General features: G+C 42.9%; 1 protein-coding gene and 1 long non-coding RNA gene across 2 annotated transcripts in view; one reads left to right on the top strand and one right to left on the bottom strand.

Moving 5' to 3' along the window:
* Positions 1–2,422, bottom strand: part of Gbe1 (1,4-alpha-glucan branching enzyme 1) — a 258,120-nt gene extending 255,698 nt beyond the window's left edge. The window contains exon 1 of the mRNA XM_076549097.1: positions 1,954–2,422. Within this exon, the coding sequence (XP_076405212.1) occupies positions 1,954–2,096 (143 nt within the window). The 5' untranslated portion in view covers positions 2,097–2,422. The remainder of the gene's footprint in view (positions 1–1,953) is intronic.
* Positions 2,423–9,881: 7,459 nt separating this feature from the next.
* LOC143268147 (uncharacterized) lies at positions 9,882–17,601 on the top strand. The gene is made up of 3 exons (XR_013043812.1): positions 9,882–11,969; positions 12,931–13,045; positions 17,007–17,601. It is a non-coding gene; the product is annotated as an uncharacterized LOC143268147 (long non-coding RNA).
* The last annotated feature ends 260 nt before the right edge of the window (positions 17,602–17,861 follow it).

Below are 17,861 nucleotides of genomic sequence, written 5' to 3'. Positions count from 1 at the left end.
CATTTCAAATCATGGCAATCAATGACCATGACGACACTACGAAGAAGTTTTTATTCTTCAACAGCTAACAATAAAAGTCGCCACTGCCAAATGCCAAATTGCTATCTGACATGCCTAAATGGAACATGTGTGCTGGAAAATGGCAATTACCCAGAACCAAGGACAGAGTAGTGTCCTGGTCACAGTGAAGCATAGAAGGGCCCCACTGGGCCAGACTTTTCACCAAGAACACTGGATTCCCTCCCTTCTTTATTCTGGCCTTTGTTCCTCTCATTAATTTTGACAAACCATGAAAGATGACTGTAATTGCTTCAACCCTGTGGAGTTGAATGTGAAGTATACAAAAGAAAAAAAAGTGAATAAATGATGTTTGTCTGCTTGTGACCATTTAAAACCGGAAATAGGACACAGGCAAAATATTTCCACAACTCTTGTTCTACAATTACTTACAGGTTACTTTACAAACCACACAAGTAGAGTCACTGTAAAAAAAAAAAAAAAATTGGGACCTCCAAGAAGACTGACCATCACCCTTAATCACCCTCCGTGTTTTAATTTGTGAGTTCACTACAATAAAGTGATTTTTATATTAAAAACAGTATCTATGGTGAAAATGGATGAAGGAATGAAGCAGACAGGAGCAGAGGTGAGAGAACTTCTTTACCATGTTCCTTTCTACATTGCTTTTATTTTGATCCACGCAAATAGGTTTCTACAAAAATACAGAAATAAAAGATAAAATATTCGCTTTTGTTCAAAAAAATCGCTTATTTCAAAATCAGATCAAGTCTTTTAACTTTAAGCATGTGAACTATCTTAGCACGGGTTTGCACATTCCGGATGAAATTTTACCACACTCCTCCCCAATACTTCATCCAAGGGCATAATTATATGCTTAAAGTGAGCCTCAGCCCAGCCTGGTGACTTTGAGGGGGGCTCTCATTAGCATATGTAAACTCTGGAGTGAGCTGCTGTCTACAAACATAATAGACTCTCTGGAGTAGCAGTTTTGTTCTTCAGTTTATTAGAAAGTTACTTAAGTGAATACGTTGACTAACATGACAAAACCAAGACGTGAACGTAAGGTTTCTTTGTGTTTTCAAATCAACCCATGTTCATAATCACCCATGTAGTTGGATGTTTTCGATGACTAAAAGCACTGCTTATAATCTGTAGCCACGGTAGTTTTGATTTTCCGCAGTTATCTGGGCTTAAGAGAAGAAACTAGTTTAACAAATGTGACTACAACAAAATACTTCAAATGGGACCATCACTCTAGTTAGTACAGAAGTTATTTTCACTTTAAAACTGAACCTGAGCTGATCGTAATCATGACACTCCAAGCGAGGGAAGAATGATCGAGAGCAGCTAAAACTAAAGGCTTTGGAACTGAGTTCTACAAATTGGCTATCCACGCCGTCCTCCCTTCTCCCGGATGGTAAAGCAAGGTCAAACACTCGCCACCGTTGCCTTACTGCCTTACATACCCTCTTCGGTGTTGGTTTAAGAAAGGGGAGGAACTTTGATCAACGATCAAGGTGAAAAGAAGATGCATGGACTAACAGGAGCAAACACTGGGGGAACAGTGTCGGCCTGAAGGACTGCACCCACACGGCTCAAAGGAAGTCAAGTACAAAGTTGGAAATGCACAATCACGCGCTGTGCGTCAGGTCCACTGCAACCCAGAGGACCAGGGAAGGCCTGAACCTGTCCCAGAAGGGGCTGGGTGGCTCCGAGCACGTAGCGGATGGCGCGCGAACGGGGTGGACGTGCAGGAAGCCGCAGTCACTCCAAAGCAGAACAAACCGCAAGCCGAGTCGGAGCCACGCCCACCCCATGATTGACACGCCAGAGGGGCGGGTCCCGTGCGGAAGGGAGCCCGGCGGCGGCGGCGGCGCGCGCCGGCATGCGGGCCGCGGGGCCGAGGGGCCGGGGCCGGGGCTCCCCGAGTACCTGCGCTGGAAGTCCGTGGCGAAGGGCTTCAGGTACGGGTCGATCTCCAGGAGTCGGGCCAGCTCGGGCACGTCGGCCAAGGCGGCCTCCAGAGGCGCTTCCGAGCCCTTGTCGCCTGCCGCAGGAGCCGCCGGCGCCGCCATCTTCGCCGCAGCCCGAGTAGCCGAGGCCCGAGAAGGTCGAGTGGCCCGAGCGGAGGAGCGCGAGCGGCTCGGCGCGGCGCGGGGCGGCGGGGCGGAGCCGGGCGAGCCTAGGCGAGCCGCCGCGACCGGCCCTTTATAGCCGCCGAGCGGGCCGGGGTGAGCCCGGGACACACGTCCGCAACACTGGCCCCCGCCCACTCACGCGGCCGGCACCTGGAGCCCGGAACGGGGCTGGACGGCCACCGAGAGGCGGGTCTGCAACCCCTCTTCCCCTTCCTTCCCGTCCCGCCCGCGATCTTCACTCCTGACACACCTTCTGCTCTCCTGTCTTGAGTTTTTTCCAAGGGTGGTGACCAAAATAGGAAATTCCCCGGGAGAACAGTTAAATATAGATGTCGTTAAAATGTTGAGTGTTTTCGTGTCCTTTAACAACACCCAGTGCCCCCACGTTGACTGTGTCGCATGCATTTTATAACTAAGACAGTTTTTTGCCGGTTGCATGAATACCCCCGGTGTCGGAAGCCGCCGCAGGAACGAGAACTTTCATACAGCCAACAACGAGTCAGAAAAGCGTTTGTGTTTCCGCAAGCTTTTCACCAACAAAACTGTCTTTGATGAGAGATGACTCGGAGGACGTCATTATACTGAACTCCACCGTCCCGTTTAATAACAGTGATAAAGCAAGACACCGCTCTTCTGGCCAAGCTCCCAAGTATAACGTCCGTCTGCCCTTTCAGTTCAGTGGTTCCTTTTGAAGAATACAGACTTGGGGACCTAGTGACATGGTGGCCCACTAGGTAGCAGGTTGTTGCCGACAAGGCAGACAACCCACCTGATGGAAGGAGAGAATCAACTTTGGCATGTTGTCTTCTGACCACCCCTGACACATGTACACAGATACACAGGCATACATTCATGCATACACACAGTCATTTTAGTAAGAAGACTGCAGAGTTGGACACCAGGAAAAATAGAACCTACTACCCAGGAAGTTGCAAGTTTACTTTGTACCTCAAAACTGGACAGGTTTGGATATAACTTTCTCAGTTGAAATCTGGAAACGTAAAATCGTACGCATGCCTAAATTTAATCCCAGCACTCGGGAGGCAGAGGCAGGCAGATCTCTGTGAGTTCAAAGCCAGCCTGGGCTACAGAGTGAGTTCCAGGAAAGGCTCAAAGTTACATAGAGAAACCCTGTCTCAAAAAACTAAAAAGAAGAAAAGAAAAAGGAACAGTATTAATCATCTTTGGGCTATCAACATTTAAAGGGGGATTTGTGACATATTTAAGATACATAAAGGACCTCAATGTGAATGGGTAGAGGTCTTGGATAAAGGCACAAAACAGTGAAAGGTAACACATGTCAGGGGAGGGGGAGTGGTGCTTGAAACCCAGAAAGAAAATACCTAGCAGACACACAAATCTGTAACCTGGACACAGGTTTTTTTCCATTTGTAAATCTAAATTTCCATCACTTCAAACTGAAATTTCCACTTAGCTTGCTATGAGACCTGAACTAACTAACTTGTTCGTGGCATAAGCATTTACCTATTGGTGTAAAACCATACCACTGATTAGGAGGAGAGAAATTTAATCAGGGCTTTACTGAATAAACACTGCCTAAAATGAATTTTTAACACTTTTAAACAGGAAGGTAGCACCTGTGCATTCCCATTATGACCTGCCCCCTATTTTCAAAATGGGAAGTTTCTCAAACTGAAGTTGATGTGAATCACCTACATGTCTTGGTGAAAATGTGCCTTCTGAATTTGGGGTCCATTTACCAGAATACATTTTTAACTACTTCCAGGTGACACTGTTGCTGCAGGTTTGACATCATTTGAACAGCTAAATTCTGCACTGTAAGTCAAATAATGCCATTAACAACTTAAAGGGCATGCCATTTCACTTAGAGTGAAATGTAAACTTGGCTTTCCTTAAAACATTTATGCAGTCTGGGCTTACTACCGTTATTATCCGATTTTCTTGTACAGTAGCGGCATGGACTTTCCCGGAATTGGCAGAACTCTGTGACCACTGAGGGTGCTGTTTTGTCAGTTGGGAATTCTCTTCCTTGGGTTCTCTGTGACTACTTTTCCCAGCTATCATTCAGGTTTCATGCCAAATGCTAGCTCATCTCAGAATCCCATAATTCTTTCTGAGTAGACTATTTCAGCCCTTGTCTTCTGTGCAACAGTGAACACAACGTGCGTTCTGCATTAATCTTTAAAAGATAAGCTCCCCAGAGCAGAAACCTAGTCTACCTCAAGTTCCATATGCCAGCGCCTTGCCCACATAGTGCAGCTAATTGAGAAAGTCCCACCATCCTAACTGTTATGTTGCCTTAGAACTAGAGCACCAGAATCAATACTGATCAAATGCGCGTCTTTCACTTCTGGCATTCAAGGAATGCTACTCGGTACTGACATTTAGGTTGTACTGCAATAATAAGCAGCCAGAGAGGAATAGCATTCTAGGCCAGGAGTTTGTGAAATGGAGAACTGGGCTGCTCAGATCAGAAAAGTAAGGGGGAAAAGGAAGGAGTGAAAGGAAACTAGTGTGCATGGTGTCCAGGGAAGCAGGAGAGCACCCAGAAGTGAGCTAGGGCGGGATACTGTGTTTTATCTGGTAGAGCCTGTAATCAGAGGGATCTGAGCAGAAAACTAGGCAGCGATAATATCTAGAGAAGATAACGGCTTGGCCTAAGAGCAAGACAATGATGGGATGAAGATGGAATTTATGATGAATGGCCACAGTGCACAGAAGTAATTTAGAATTTGTTTTGGTGGTACTGGAGTATCCCAGGGGTACTGTAGTATCTCAGGGGTACACAAACTTTAAGGTTTAGATGAACAGAAATTATTTCACCTTACTCCTCCACTAGAGCCTTGACCTCTCCCGCCACTGGTGTTGGCCTTTGCTTATATTACCAGATAAGTTCCTTCCTATAAAGTATGCCTCAAGACCTATAGGAAATGTGTTGTTTGTACCCATTAGTCCTGTCCTTATGCCACCAGTGTGCACAGCTTGATACGCTAGTAGCATGGCATGCAAGGTATAAACTAAGAAGAATACTAATGACAGCTTTTCCCAGTACCTGTGCTGTGCCTTCTATAAACAGGCAGGGCCGCTGGGGGTGGGAGTGGGGGTGGGGGTGGGGTGGCATAACTTCCAGCTTAGTCCAGTTTGATTTCTCCATGTCCTACAAGCACGTTTTATCTTCAGCAAAAAGAACTTCCTGTGGACAGGTGGTGGTGCACACCTTTAATCTCAGCACTCAGAAGGCAGAGACAAACAAATCTCTGTGAGTTCCAGGCCAGTCAGGGCTGTTATGCAGAGAAATTGTGTCTCCAAAAAACCAACCCCTCCCTCCCACCCCCGCCCTCGCCCCCAAGGGGGGGCGGGGAAGAGCTTCCTGTCTAGATCCAACATGCAGCCAACAGCAGTGGCAATGACCCTTAAGATTTGCCAATCCTGAGATGTCTCTTTAGCCAACAGCTCATTGGGAGGTAGCCAATCTCTGGCACTTTGATTTTATTTAATAACTCCATGGCTGGGAGATTCTTTTCCACCTGGACAAGTTGCCCTCATTTGAGCTCTTTCGCCTGCTTTTATTATCTTCCCAGATGCTTCTCCAAGTCTGTAAGGCACCCAAAGGCTAGCAATATATAATGAAATGTTGTCACAAAGGGTGAACTTTATCTCTGAAGGCCCACTACCATCCATTTCGAGAAATTGCAAATTGGCCCTGGGACTTAACATGTAAGGGAATATTAAAATAAGACATGAGGAATACCAAATACAGCGTGAAAAGTTCTCATCACTTTTATCAGTTGATTCCTATCGGGGGAGGAAGCTATGTTGGATGCAGGAGCATGCAAAAACAAACAAGCAAACAAAAAACAACCCAAAAGTCTCCCTTATTTAATACTGTAATCTACAATCATGATCATGAGCTGCCCTGCTTTCTCGTCCTGCGACACTGCCTTAGTGGTACTGTATACCCCCATACCCCAGAAAGCCAGAAAGGACAGGTTTTCATTCTGTGGACCTGCCTGGAGGGAATCGGGGATCAGGGCTATGTTCTTACCTGCTAGACCTGCAGTTCAAGCCAGATTCCTAGATCTGACAGAACCATGGCCCTTACCTCCTCAGCAGCCACACTTGGCTGCTGAAAAAGCTTCAGGTGTTGGTGAAAAGTCTCTACCTCCAATAAACTGTCTTGCAGGATAAAAATGCACACAGCATATTCTTGGGAAATGTTTGTCCACCAGAGGACAAATATATTTTCTTGTGCATTCTTTTCTTATTTACTTTGTCCATGAACTATAGCCTCACTTTAAAAAATTCCAGGTATAGTTTTAGACTCCTGCTAGGTTTTCTCCCTCAGTACTCCAGTTAGATAGCAGTCTTGCTATATCTGCCATTGGGTGTCCTCTGTCTGCTTTCCCCTTCTTTTGTTTCTTTGAGATTATTTTAGCACATTAAGAACCTGATTTACTTGCTAGTCTAAATTATTCTTATCTGTCACAACTTCTCCTGCTGCTTAAAGATCATGTTCTGTCATTGGGGGTTCAGAAAAACCACTAAAGCTCCATCTCGGTCCTACAATCCCTACTCAATTAGCTTCTTAACTGTACTGAAAACAAAGTGCTATCAGGCCTTGTGAAGTAGACATCCCACACTACCCGTCACTTGCCCATTTCTCTGGGCAATCCTTGTCCTTCCTCTGTAACCTTCAGTTCTTGGCATTCATGGGACCTCAGCTGTCAACAACCAAGTGTCTATAACAGCTTCTGTGACCCAGTCAATCAGAATGGCTGACTTCATACCACCTTATGTTACACGTTCTGCGTGTCAAGGAATGCTAGTTGCATTATTCAGATTGCTGTGCTTCCAGGGCATTTATAACCAACCATGTATTCCCCTGTGTCCCACAGTCTTGTGAGTCACACTGCAAGAAATACTTTCAAGCTTTGCTAAAAATAAAAAATAAAAAAATAAAAAATAAAAACCTTCCCTCGAGCCTCGAGGTGAGGAGATGATGGATCCCCAGCAGACATACAAAAGCCAGGTGCAGTGGCATGTGCCTGTAACCCCAGCACTGGGTGGATAGAACGAAGTGAATCCCTGGGCTCATTTTACAACTTGTCTTGTAGAAATGCTGAGCTCCATTTTCAGTGAGAGCCCCTTTCTCAAATAAATAAATAAATAAATAAATAAATAAATAAATAAATAAATAAATAAAGTGAAAGGACTAGAGAAATGTCTCAGTAGTTAAAAGCACATACTGTTCTTACAAAGGACCTGAGTTCAGTTCCAAACACCCATATCTAGATGCTCACAACTACCTATAACTCCGGCTGTAGAGGGATGTGATGCTTCAGGATGCTGTAGGCATCTGCACTTCCATTCACATCATAGCCAAAACCACACATACACATGCACGTATTTTAAAAGATAAAAATAAATCTTTAAAAACAAGATAAAGTAGGCTGGAGAGATGATCAGGGAGTAAGAGTAATTGCTGCTCTTGGTGAGGCCATGGGTTCAGTTCCCAGTACCTATACAGTGACTCATCCATCCATAAATCTAATGCCAGGGGATCTGATGCTCTCTTCTGACATTTGCAGCACCAGGCACACATGTGGTACACATTCATGCATGAAGAAAAAACACCCATGCACATAAAATAACTTTTAATAAGTTTTTTTTATAGTAGAAAGGCAATTAAGACACAGTGTCAACCTCTGTCCTTCACATGTGCCTATACAAGTAAGCACAACCAGACATATGAACATGTTCATATACCACACACATGCACACGTAGAGAAGTCCTAATTCAAGCAGTTCAGATGTACAGTATTTCTTGATTGTTACATATTCTTGGTCATTAAGGCACCCATTTCATGCTGTATTGTGAATTTCCACTTCCACTGTATTAGAAATTTGATTCAAGGAGTAGTTTCTTTGACTTCTACCTGCTTTCTCTTGCCTTCTTTTTCTGTTATTCCCATGGGTTGCAAGTTTTTGGATCCCAGGAGGGAGTCTTTATATGCCCTTTTCTCATTATTGTTCCTTCCTTGTGTGGGCAAGATCCTTGTGTGCAGACATGACCCCACAGCTGTAGATGTAACCAACCGTCTTATTGAATAAGAAACACAGAAACAATGTAAAAGAGAAAGCCGAGAAGTCAGAGCTCAGAGCTAAAATCTCACCCTTCCTCCTGCTGTCCCAGCTTCGCGAAAAGAGACCTACTTCCTCTCGGTTCGTATTTTTAAAGTATGTTGTTCTGCCTTCTCATTGGTTGTAAACCCAAACACATGACTGCCTCGTCACTGTCTGAATGTACAGCCCCCTAGGTCTTAAAGGCATATGTCTCCAATGCTGGCTGTATCCCTGAACACACAGAGATCTTATGGGATTAAAGGCGTGTGCCACCACCGCCACACTCTTGCTATGGCTCTAATAGCTCTGACCCTGAACACACAGATATCTATGGGATTAAAGGCGTGTGCCACCACCGCCACACTCTTGCTATGGCTCTAATAGCTCTGACCCCCAGACAACTTTATTTATTAACATACAATCAAATTAATATTTCAGTACAAATCAAAATAATATTTCAATACAATTAGATTACCACCACACACAGCAGTGCCCCACCCGACTGCTGTCACGGCCTTGCCCCAAAAGTAGTACCTTCAAAAACTGTATTATCATCTCTAGGCTGTTGGCCATTTAAGGGAGGGAGACATCCCTTCAATCAGATAGCAGACCCCATGTATGAAATAATAATGCTACCCAACACGGTGTGGAGGAATATGGCCACCTTGGGGTTTCTTCTAAGGATGATCCACTGTCAGACAGCTCTGCTTTGCTTATCGCTGCTCACAGGGAGCATGCAACTCCCATTACAGCAATGAGATACATCAACACCAAACAGCATGGGGCAAGGGAGCCAGGCATGGCCCTCAGCAGCAGCTCAGGCCCAAACAACACCATGACCCTGATGGAAGCAGAGGCCACCCAGAATAGTATGGCCCTGGTGGCGGCACACCAACATGGCCACAGAATCCAGGCATCCTTGCCGCCTTGGGTAGCAACATGGGTCAAGGATATCAACACAGACCCCAGCTGTGGTAGTCCCATACACCCAGACATGGCCCTTGGCAGCAACCTGAGCCTGGATGTCACCCTGGCCCCAGGTAGCAAACAGGCCATCCATATCAGCCTGTTCCTCACCACTTTCTCTTCTTCTTCAGCCCTGCCTCTTTCCACAGCACATGAACCATTCCACTTCTCTTTCCCATTTCTCCGCCATATATTTGCTCTTCATAATAGCACCTACCTACTTGGTGCCACAAGGAGCTGGGTGGGCCTGTGGATGCCTTTAGCCAGCCTGGACTAAAAGCCAATCTAAAAATTTGAATGAAGCTGAGATCTTATACTCACAGGGTAAATAGAACAAAAGTCAGCAGGACTAAGAAACTTATTTCTGAGGCTATCATAGATTCTTAACCATGGAATTTGGCTAGAGAGGACAGTTAGGAGGTTGTTAAAACTAAACAAGAATTTCAAGAGGATAAGAAAAATTGTTGGTTTAAAAAAAAAATTGGCCGGGCGTTGGTGGCGCACGCCTTTAATCCCAGCACTCGGGAGGCAGAGCCAGGTGGATCTCTGTGAGTTCGAGGCCAGCCTGGGCTACCAAGTGAGCTCCAGGAAAGGCGCAAAGCTACACAGAGAAACCCTGTCTCAAAAACCAAAAAAAAAAAAAAAAAAAAAAAAAATTGTGCAGAGGCAGGCGGATCTCTGTGAGTTCGAGGCCAGCCTGGGCTACCAAGTGAGTTCCAGGAAAAGTGCAAAGCTACACAAGAGAAACCCTGTCTCGAAAAAACCAAAAAAAAAAAAAAAAAAAGAAAGAGAATTTAGCCAGGCGTTGGTGGCGCACGCCTTTAATCCCAGCACTCGGGAGGCGGAGGCAGGCGGATCTCTGTGAGTTCGAGGCCAGCCTGGGCTACCAAGTGAGCTCCAGGAAAGGCGCAAAGCTACACAGAGAAACCCTGTCTCGAAAAACCAAAAAAAAAAAAAAAAATTGTGGACTGACTGCCCAATTTATTCTAATATTTATAACATTAGCTATTCCCTTTGCCTCTGTGCCCCTTGGATTTTCAAGATGTGTTCCTTATGTGAGAATATTTAGTAACTTAACACATGGATAGGATAATTTCTAGCACACAGTAGATATATGAGGGTTAGCTGTTAGGGGGAGTTAATGAGCATAAAAAAGAAATCCACCAATGTCAGCACTATATCCACAAAACATGTCCAAATCTCACTGTTTTATTACTTATAGTTCTTCTGTTTAGTAGGCACATGCACATGAAAGAAACAAGATGACAATTTTATTTATTGTTAAGTATTTAATATATAAATTTAAATTTTGAAGTACCTATGATGCTTATGTTTTGTCAAAGATTTTAGACAGTGTATAGGCTTTCTAGATGATCCGTTAAGGTATTCAGAGTATAAAAGAATTTTAAATTAAAACTTCAACATGATTATCCAGTATCCCATGGTATAAACTTTTCAGTGGGATTTATGAGGTGTAATTGTTTATAGCCATATTAAATTCATCAGAGCCAAACTTGCTACACACTCCTTCTGTCATCTGTCAGGCCTCATAGAGAACTCGGAAGGAGGTTCCTGCTTAAATACTTAAATTCCTTGTGATGAATGTTCACTATGACATGAGTTTTGTCACCTGAAACCAGAGTGAGGCAAACAACTTTCTCCTACATTGGCATGGAAGAGTTTTTAAATGACAGTGATTTTCAATTCCTTTTGCCATAAGTTGAATGTGAACCAGTGACCTAAAGGTGAACAAATTCTCCAAACACCAGGGTTTCTCCCTTAGAACTGGGCCAATTTTCCTGATTCTGAAATGGCGATTTTTATTTCACTCACTTACACTCTTCCTTATGCCTTGATATTACCTGTGGTGAGAGTTTTGCGTCTGAAATTTCCAGTACATCTGGATTTTCCTTTTGAAATTTTTGCAAACATTTTAGGCACAAGCTAGTGTGAGAATGGGTGGATAGTTGAGCTTATCAGTGCGGAGTTATCCTGAGAGGGGAGTGCACTGATTGCTCAGACAGATAGCTGGCAATGAAGTAGTCCTTCATTCAAGACACTGATGCAGCCAGTGCATTCCTGTGTTTGTGGAAGGTCTTCAGTAAGCCTATGGAAAGAACACAGGCATAGAAAGCCTGCATACGACAGTCTACTTAAGAGAAGTCTGGGTTTGAACCCAGGTATAATTTTTGTACAGCCAATGGCCTTCAGAACTATTTTATACTGGCTTTCACAGAAAGGGGAGAAAGAGAAGGACAACATAGAGTATTGTTTAATCATTTAAACAAAAAAAAATTACTAAACATAATTTTTAAGACCTGCTTACCTAGTAACATTTGGGTAAAACTCTGCTCCCTGGGAAATCCATCTGGAAGAAACCTGACGCCTATAATATGGGCTAAGGTCAATAGGGAGAATTTATCATATAACAGTTAAGACATAGAGCCCACAGGTGAAAGCTCAATGTAGGGAAGTTGGTACAAGGAATAAAAAACATGTTCTGCAACTGCTGACTTCCACTGTGACTGTTCAAATGACTTTCCTTGTTTGGCTTTTATTTGTTTTTCCTGTCATAGAACATTGCCTAGTGACAACTTGTGGAGGAGAGGGTTTATTTCATTGTACAGTTGTAGTCCATCATGAAGGAAAGTTGAAGCAGGGACTCAAAGAAGGAACTGAAAGGCACAAACTGAAGCAGAGACCATGGAGGAATGCTGCTTCCAGGGCTTGCTCTCCAAGGTTTGCTCACTTTGCTTTCTTGTATATCCTAAGACCAAAGGCTCCCAGTGGGCTGGGCCCTACTGCTTCAATAATTAATCATGAAAATGCCCTGTAGGCAATCTTCTAGAACTGCTGCTCTCAACCTCCCTAATGCTGCAGCTCTTCAATACAGTTCCTCATGTTGTCGTGACCCCCAACCATAAAATTATTGTCCTTACTACTTCATAACTGTCATTTTGCTACTGTTATGAATCTTAGTGTAAATATTTTTGGAGATAGACGTTTGCCAAAAGGGTCATGACCTACAGGTTGAGAACCACTGTGCTGGATGCATTTTCTTAGTGGAGGTTCCCTCTTCCTAATTACGTCTAGATTTGTAACAATTTGACAAAAACTAAATGGACATGGATTATTCTCCAAGAGGTCCAAGCATATCTTAATATCCAGAGCTTGTGGAGCTTCCTGCTGTGGATATCACTCTGTATAAATAAAATGCTGATTGGCCAGTAGCCAGGCAGGAAGTATAGGCGGGACAAGCAGAGAAGAGAATTCTGGGAACAGGAAGGCTGAGTCAGGAGATGCTGCCAGCCTCCTCCATGAGTACCAACATGTAAGATACTGGTAAGCCACGCGCCATGTGGCAAAGTGTAGATTAATAGAAATGGGTTCATTTAAGATGTAAGAACTAGATAACAAGAAGCCTGCCACGGCCATACAGTTTGTAAGCAATATAAGTCTCTGTGTTTACTTGGTTGGGTCTGAGGAACTGTGGGACTGGCAGGTGAGAGAGATTTGTCTCATGGGCCTGACAGGACTGGAGAAAACTCCATCTACAGCTTCCCTTAATTATTAAAAAGAAGGGGTGGGTGTCACCAAGCGGGTGACATCTCTGATGCTAATGAGAAGGAGCCTAGGTGGCCATAGAGAAAAGCACAGAGAAATGCAGCAACGTGACTGAAGCCAGTGATTGCAATTGCAGTGATAGTCACAGGTCAAAAAGCCCGAAGCAGCGAAGAGCAACTTCTCCCCTGAAGCCTCAAGAAGAACACCGACAATATTTTGATCTCAAGACTTTGGGCCAGAACTCTGAAAGAGTAAGTCTCTTGTTTTTCCAGCCACCTGAGTTATGGCAATTTATTTTGGTCGACTCTAAACTAACACATCTCTTGATGTCAGTTCTGTAAAATGAGCTTCAGATGCTTGTAAGATCGTCACCGGGGTAGTATCAACCCAAAACAACTCATTAGTTTAGGAGAGCCAGAGGTGTCCTACCTTGGCTAGAGCTTATATATTTTATGCAAGAGAACTGTTGCACTCTTTGTTTTGTTGCATTGGTTAAGTGCTTAACAAACCCAAGGCTTCACTAAGCAAAGAGTCTCTCACTAGGTAATACATCAGCAAAGAGTTATATTTCATACTCCATCATTTAATGTAAAAATGAGAGAGACCTGAGTCAGTTTTAAAAAGCAATGTTTTGACTGGCTACTAGACAAAAACAGAAAGAACTGTGATAAAACTATGCTGGAATTGGTAAATTCATTTTTTTTTCCTGAGATGTGGCTGGGAACACTTAAGACACTTTGTGTGTATATCGTGGTTGAACAAATAAGGGAGTAAATTGTAGATGAACAACATCATGTTTCTTTCTTTCTTTCCTTTTTTTTTTTTTTTTTTTTTTTTGAGACAGGGTTTCTCTGTGTAGTTTTGGTGCCTGTCCTGAATCATGCTCTGTAAACCAGGCTGGCCTCAAACTCACAGAGATCCTCCCAGCTCCGCCTCCAGAGTGCTGGGATTAAAGGCATGTGCCACCACCGCCCAGCTAGCACCAGGTTTCTTGACCAGGGACAGAAGTTTCAAACAAGCAGTAGAAGGACGGTAGCAGGGGCAGTCTATGCTGAATTAAACAGAAGTAACTACATACACTGGTGAAATGCAAATGCATACACATGAAAAGCACATACTGAAAATAGCTGCAAATGTATCTGTATGCAAACCTCAGTTTGCAGGCACCTATATTCTTGATCTTGGTCTCCCATACAGTAGAAAAGCATAGAAGCTTCCGTTAACAAGTGTTTTGAAGGAGAATGCTCTCCTTGAGCTCGTTTTTGAATACTTAGCCCCCAGTTGATGGAGCCATTTGGAAAAATTAGGAGGTGTGCCCTTCTTGGAGGAGTTGTGTCACTGAGACTGGGCTTTCAAGTTTCAGATACACATCGATTTCAAGTGAGTGCTCACTTAGATGCCTGCCCCCCCCCACACACACATATACTCTCACTCTCTTTCTCTGTCTCATGCCTGTGGATCAGATGTACGTTCTCAGCTACTGCTCAAGCACCATGCCCACCTGTCCCCTGACATGTTCTCAACCATAATGGTCATGTGTGGTGGTATTGTGTTCCCCCGAAATATTGTGCGCACTAGTAAACTTATCTGGGGTCAAAGAACAGAACAGCCGCAATATTAAACATATAGGAAAGGCAGTGGTAGCACATGCCTTTAATCCTAGCATTCCAAAGGCAGAAATCCCTCTGGATCTCTGTGTGTTCAAGGATACAGCCAAGCATGGTACTCATGCCTTTAATCCCATAAAGTGAGCCTTTAATCCCAGGGAGTGATGGCAGAAAGCAGAAAGATATATAAGGCCTGAAGACCAGAAACTAGAAGCTTTTGGCTGGTTAAGCTTTTAGGCTTTTGAGCAGCAGTTCAACTGGGATCCATTCTGGATTAGGACACAGAGGCTTCCAGTCTGAGGAAACAGGATCAGCTGAGGAACTGGCGAGGTGAGGAAACTGTGGCTTGTTCTGCTTCTCTGATCTTCCAGTGTTCACCCCAGTATCTGGCTCCAGGATTGTTTTTATTAATAAGACTCTTTAAGATTCATGTTACAGTCATGGACTCACCCTCCAAAACTGTAAGCAAGGACACAGTTCAATCCTTTTCTAAGTTGCCTTGGTCATGGTGTCTCTTCACACCAATAGGAAGAGAACTAAGACAATAAGTAAACTCAACTTAGTTTCTAAACACCATTTTCAGTTAAAGAAAATAGTCAGTTCTGAGGTACAGGTAAAAAGAGTGAAAGATAAAGTTCAGTTTGGGGACTTTTTTAATGGAAAAAGATGTTTTGATTTTTTAATTTAAATTTTTGAGAATTTCATACATGAGTACTCGATTCACATCATTCCCAACCCTTGTGCCCATCAAACCACTCTCATGCCCTCATTATTCTCAAATTTGTGGCCTCTTCTTAATTATTATTGTACACACATGCACGTGCACACACACACACACACACACACACACATGCCTACTTACATATATATGTACTGTGTAACCTATTGAGTCCATTTGGCATTGTTTGTATGTATATGTATTTAGGGCAGACCACTTGGGATTGAATAACCACCAGGGGCTCATCCAAAGGACAAGCCAATTAAACCCCTCTTAGCAGCCATTCGTTGTCTGTAGTTCTGTACCTCAGGGTGAGGCCCTGTGAAATTTACCCAATCCCCATTGAGATTGTATGTGGGTCTTGTTTAGGCGACCATGGTTTTGAGACTTCTTAGGTACAGCTGCCCTGTCACACATAGAAAACACTATAGCACTACAGATGTCCTGGTCCTCCAGCTCTGACACCCTTTCTGGCCACTCGTCTGTGATGTTCTTGAAGCCTTGGGTACAGGAATTGCACTGAGGATGTATCAGTGAGGGTTGGGCACCGCACAGTCCATTGGTCCCTGCATTTTGACCAGCTATAGGTTTCCACCTACTGCACAAAAGAAGCTTCCTTGATGAGGGTTAAAAACTACATTTGTCCGAGGGTATAAGGATAATTTTTTAGAATGGAGTTAGACGTTAAATTAGTTTAAGAAAATGACAATAGAAGTTCCACCTCTAAGGTCAAAGTTTTAAAGCAGATGTATATGTGTGTGTTTCTTCATGAATGTGTGAGAACATGTATCCAGGTGCCCACAGAGTCTAAAAGATAGCCTCAGATTCTCTGGGGCTGGAGTTATAGGCAGATGTAAGCTGCTGGGCATGGACGCTGGGAACCTGAGTCCTCTGCAAGAACAATATGTGATCTTAAATGCTGAGCCATCTCTACAGCCTCTAATTCTTTAAACAAGTATATTTTGTCATGCCAAAAGATATTCGCTAATGCAGAAGAGTCCCCTAGCATGAAAGCAACCAACTAGGTAATACTAATAAAGTAACTATATAAGTACATCCTTATTGTAGCACCAATTGTTAAAGGTCTTATTAATAAAAACAAACCTGGAGCCAGGTATTGGGGTGAATGCTGAAAGATCAGAGGAACAGAGCCAGCCACAGCTAACCACACCTCACCAACTTCTCAGCTGATTTTGTTTCCTCAGACTGGAAGCCTCTGTGTCCTCATCCAAATGGATCTCAGCTAAACTGCTGCTCAAAATCCTTAAAGCTTAACAGACTCTAGTTCCTGTTCTTCATGCCTTATATACCTTTCTGCTTCCTGCCATCACTTCCTGGGATTAAAGGCATGTGTCACCATGCCTGGCTGTTTCCAGTGTGGCTTTGAACTCACAGAGATCCAGATGGATCTCTGCCTTCAGAATGCTAGGATTAAAGGTGTGTGCTACCATTTTCTGGCCTCTATATCTAGTGGCTGTTCTGTTCTCTAACCCCAGATATGTTTATTAGGGTGTACAATATATTGGGGAACACAATATCACCATACCTTATAGAAATGATTGGTTAAATAAAACAGAAGATAAAGGGAAGGTTTTTGCTTTCTTATAATTTTCCAAATAATTTATAGTTTTCTTTCTCCATGAAGTGATGCTTAATCTCTTCTGCTTAAATGTGGAATAGACTTAATTACATACTTTCAAATAATAGAACATAGAAAGAGAAACAGTGGAGACATCTCCCAAACTATACATTAGTCATACATTCAAAGTTATAACAGCATCATACTTCATCACACTTCATCATATGAGGTGGTGAGAAATGCATTCTGCCTTTGAGATACTATTTCCTAAATCCCTTCTGTGTTTCTAATCATGTGATAATATGCAGGACTAAATTGAGGAAGATTGTATGAAATTCCTGTTCATTATACATAAAACTCATCAAGATTCTGTATGGAAAGCAAAGAGAGACTGAGAACATGCCACTGATGGAAGACTGGCCACAGAAGAAGGCTATAAAAGAGCATCCTGGAATGCATCCCAGATAACAGAAGAATGTTAGTGGTAAAATATGAATAAAGCCTGTAACTTAGTTAGTGGTATTATACAAATGTTAAGTTCCTTATTTTGTTAAATAGGGATGTAGCAAATGCTAGCATTGGAAGTTGGACAAAAGGGCATATAAGAACTCTGTACTGTTTAGAAAACTTTTCTTTAAAAATTATTGCAAAATGCATTTTAATTTATATTATCACCTCTGTTAAAATCTGAATGTTTGCTTATTTTGTAGAAAAAAATATAATCTTGCATTACAAATGTTATATTTGTCTATATTTTATTCTTCCTTGATGAAAAAAAAAATTACAGTACTTGCCATCCATTTTGCCCCAATCATATTCAGACCTTACTCAACCTTTAGTTAATGTTTAAATGAAAACTATAATAATATTTTAATGCTGTAGTTAATCAAAACTTCCTGTCTCTTCTGGTGGAATTAAGTGTAATGGATTTTCTGAGCTTCTATTAACTCTTCGAGTTTATAAGGCTGCCACCTAGTTATCTGGTGGCAGAGTGTTCAGAGAAATTTAAAGGAACTGCTACAAGTACCTAATTAATCCTTACAATGTTGAGATAATCTGATTCATTAAAAGAACAATGTGTGCCTGGCACTGAACTAGAAATTTTTAATTACCATTTTGTACTTTGCCGATAACTTGATCTTCAGTGGGGGAAGAAACAGAAG

This window comes from Peromyscus maniculatus, chromosome 12 (assembly GCF_049852395.1).
Source record: "Peromyscus maniculatus bairdii isolate BWxNUB_F1_BW_parent chromosome 12, HU_Pman_BW_mat_3.1, whole genome shotgun sequence".
Taxonomy (NCBI): domain Eukaryota; kingdom Metazoa; phylum Chordata; class Mammalia; order Rodentia; family Cricetidae; genus Peromyscus; species Peromyscus maniculatus.
The sequence above is the reverse complement of the archived record's forward strand: the minus strand, read 5'-3'. Positions and strand labels throughout refer to the sequence as shown.